The sequence below is a fragment of the Sorex fumeus genome, unplaced genomic scaffold (genome assembly GCF_029834395.1).
Source record: "Sorex fumeus unplaced genomic scaffold, SorFum_2.1 ptg000129l, whole genome shotgun sequence".
Lineage (NCBI taxonomy): Eukaryota > Metazoa > Chordata > Mammalia > Eulipotyphla > Soricidae > Sorex > Sorex fumeus.
In genome coordinates, this window is record NW_026606186.1 from 8,315,598 (window position 1) to 8,319,047 (window position 3,450).

Here is a 3,450-nt window from a genome sequence, read left to right on the forward strand (position 1 = left end):
CTAAGATTTCCTTATGCTCAACAGCTTCCCCAAGCCCCTCTTCATGTCTTTGTTTCTCAGACTATAGATAAAAGGGTTTAGCATGGAGGACAGAACTGTGTAGACAATCGTTGCCATGCGAGTGCTAATAGTGTAACTGGATAAGGGTTGTAAATATTCATAGAAGATGCTTCCATAAAAGAGTGTTACCACAGTCAGGTGAGAACCACAGGTAGAGAAGGTTTTGCGTTTCCCAGCAGCTGAGGGGATCTTGAGAACTGCAATAAGGATTCTTATATAAGATAAAACAATACAAAGAAAGGGGGTCACCAGAGCAAAAGGTCCTTCTGACATTATCACGGTTTCATTGACGAATGTGGAGGTGCAAGATAATTTCAGCAGAGCATTGATGTCACAGAGGAAGTGGTAGATAACATTGGAGTCACAGAAGGTGAGCAAATTCAGCAGCAGTGTGTGGAGCAGTGAGTGGAGGAGAGAAAATGAGCAGGAGAAGGCCACCAGCAGGACACAGCGCTGGTGGCTCATGGTGGTGACATAGTGGAAGGGGTCACAGATGGCCACATAGCGGTCAAAGGCCATGACTGCTAGAAGGCAACTGTCAGTGGTGCCCAAAGCATAAATAAAATATGTCTGTGTCACACACCCTGCATAGGAGATGGCCTTCTTCTCTGACAAGAAGTTTACTAGCATCTCGGGGACAATGGTGGTGGTGAAGCAAATGTCAGTGAAAGATAGGAAACTCAAGAAGAAGTACATGGGGGTCTGCAGCTGGGGGTCAGTGCGGATAGCCAGGATGATGAGCAGATTCCCAGTTATAGTGACCATGTACATGATGAGGAAGAGGACAAAGAGTGGTACCTGGTCCTCAGGTCTTGAGGAGAGTCCCAGGAGGATAAACTCGGAGACACGGTGGGTTTGGTTGACTGTTTCCATGATTGTGGAAGCACCTAAATTAGAGAAGGTTGTGAAACCAATACCTATCTCTTGCATAAGAGTAACTGTAAAAGAGCTAGCATTTATTTTTTTTTTTGCATGTTCCTAGCCTTATTTACCGAGTGTACTTAAGCATTCCAGAGAGTTAATGTAATGTCATGGATAAGTGCAACTGATAAAACTTACATCAGCAAAAATAAGCTATTTGTGGAAAGAATGTATTATGAGTGTGAAATAAAGAGCTTAAATGATTAAGTAAAGTTGTATAATACTATGTCTTATCTTGGGAAATTGAAGAAATATTAGAAATAAGGATGTATGGTAATTTAAAGGCATACACTGTGTCTGAAAGCAAAGTTTTCTTCTTTTTGTCTTTACTACATGTCCTATACCTACTTAATAACAATGTGCTTTCTTAAAAAGCATGGAACAAAGACAGTCTGGACCAGTGATCAAGTAAGATTATCATCAAAAACAAAGCCAGACTTAAATGTTATGCTGAAATCATTGAGGTGCCAAATGAACGTCACTTGGGAGACCACCCTCCTTTAAAAAAATAATTTTTGATGAACAGTGCAGCACAGTAAAAAAATACACTATTGTTACACTATATCCTACAGATTAAGCAATATCATCACAGTATCATCTGCTGTATTTTGTTGAATATGATAACCTCCAGCTCCACTCAAGGTGCAACAAATGTCACAATTTTATAATAGAACAAAGAAATAGTCAATAATGAACAACAACAATAATCAATAATCTTGTTTCTGGATTATAAAACTGAAGTTATCAAGGGGATAGAGGTGGAAGTGGAGGACAAGAGCAATGGAAAAAGTTTTGGACTATAGTAAGATGGCGAAGGTCATTGAGCACCTTGGTGGTGGAAGATGCTGTGACTCTACACAAGGACAATAAGTATAATACTCTTTTGAAAACATGTGACCTTAACTTCAACATTAAAAAAATTAATCTAAAAGTAATAATAGATTGTCTTTAAAAAGTAGTATCTTGCATTATCCTAACTTATTTTTTAATATCTGACAGAGTTTCAACAACTTAGCATCGGTCTCTATTATATAATCCTACCCTTGTTTTCTTGCTCCCTGCATTTCCTTAGCAAATACCCAGTGATCTTTCTTTAATGTCAAAATAATGCTAAGCTGACATCTGTGGTCTTCCCATGCCCTTTGGCTCTGAAAAGGAACTGAAATAAATACCTGAGTGAATGGATGATCAAGTGGGTAACACCCTATTAATGTTCATGTTCACTTTCCATGTGCTGGGATCTTCTCACCCTTCCAAACTGATGCTCAGTCAAAGCTGAACTGTTTGACCTTAGATCCAGAGATAAGCAAGAAAAATTGAGAGGAAAGAGTAAAGACCAATGAGCAGCATGCTCTAGATTTATGAGGGATAAAGCACTTTCCATATACTGCCTCCCACCCTGTGTCTTTCCTGGGTTCTTTCTCAGCATTATTCTGTTTTTCTGCTCCTCCTTGTAGAAAGCAGAGGCTTCCAGTCTCACACCCATGAGAGCTCTCAAATAGGGAGAAACCTAACAGCTTCTCATGGATTTGAGTTCTGTTCTTTCTCCCAACATCTTTGGGATCCTTGCTGGGCTGAGGGAGCTCTGAAGTGTTCGTTCCAAGCTGACTCCTCAAGAGCATTTGCTCTGTGGCCTCTCCTGGTATAGAACTCACAACAACAACATATTTGAGCGCAACTGTTCTCAAGAGGGCAGAGATCTCCCAAGGCATTCTTCAAAACTTTGAGGCTATTGTCGGAGTCTTTCAAATCTCCAGGGTTTGTTTTGATGTCCTTAATGGTGAGTATCAAAGGTGATGCAGTGTACCAGCATGATAGTATAGTGGGTAGGGTGTTTACCTGGCACCTGGGTTCAATCCCCAGCATCCCGTATGGTCCCCCAAGCACTGCCAGGAATAATTCCTGATTGCAGAGCCAGAAATAACCCCTGAGCATCATCGCTGGGTGTGACTCAAAAAGCAAAAATAAGTAAATAAAGGTGATGAAGTGTGTGTGTGTGTGTGTGTGTGTGTGTGTACAGGATAAGAAGTATTGCAGTTTTAATTCTCTAGGCATGTAGGAATATAACTTTTATATCCTCCTGATCTTTCTTTCAGTGTTGATGATGGTGCTCTGATGCCTGGGTAACACACACATGCCAGGCATCACAGACTCAGAAGCAAAATTAAACAAAGGAGACTACATCAAACTAAAAAGATTCTGCACACAAAAAAACCTCCAAAATAAAAATGCGCTGCTGAATGGGAGAAAATATTTTCATACCATACAATTGAAAAAAGGTTAATATGTGGATGTGCCAGGGGCAGGTGTGGGCCTGCAGCACTGCCCTGCTGTCTCAACCCTGCTAATCCCAGGTGAGCACCAGGAGCAGATCCGGCATCAGGCCAAGGTACTCTGGGGCCTGGGGGGACAACAAGCCTCCCAGAGAGAGAGGAACATTGTTTGAGATTTCCAGAAGTATGCAGCTCC

General features: G+C 41.2%; 1 protein-coding gene across 1 annotated transcript; it reads right to left on the minus strand.

Moving 5' to 3' along the window:
* On the minus strand, positions 1-933 carry LOC130045763 (olfactory receptor 1L8). The gene has a single exon (XM_056138600.1). It carries the CDS (start codon positions 931-933, stop codon positions 1-3), a length of 933 nt encoding a protein of 310 aa, XP_055994575.1.
* Between the last annotated feature and the right edge of the window lie 2,517 nt (positions 934-3,450).

Coding starts and splice junctions, on each gene's coding strand:
- LOC130045763 (XM_056138600.1), bottom strand. CDS start 933: ATGGAAACAGTCAACCAAACCCACCGTGTCTCCGAGTTTATCCTCCTG.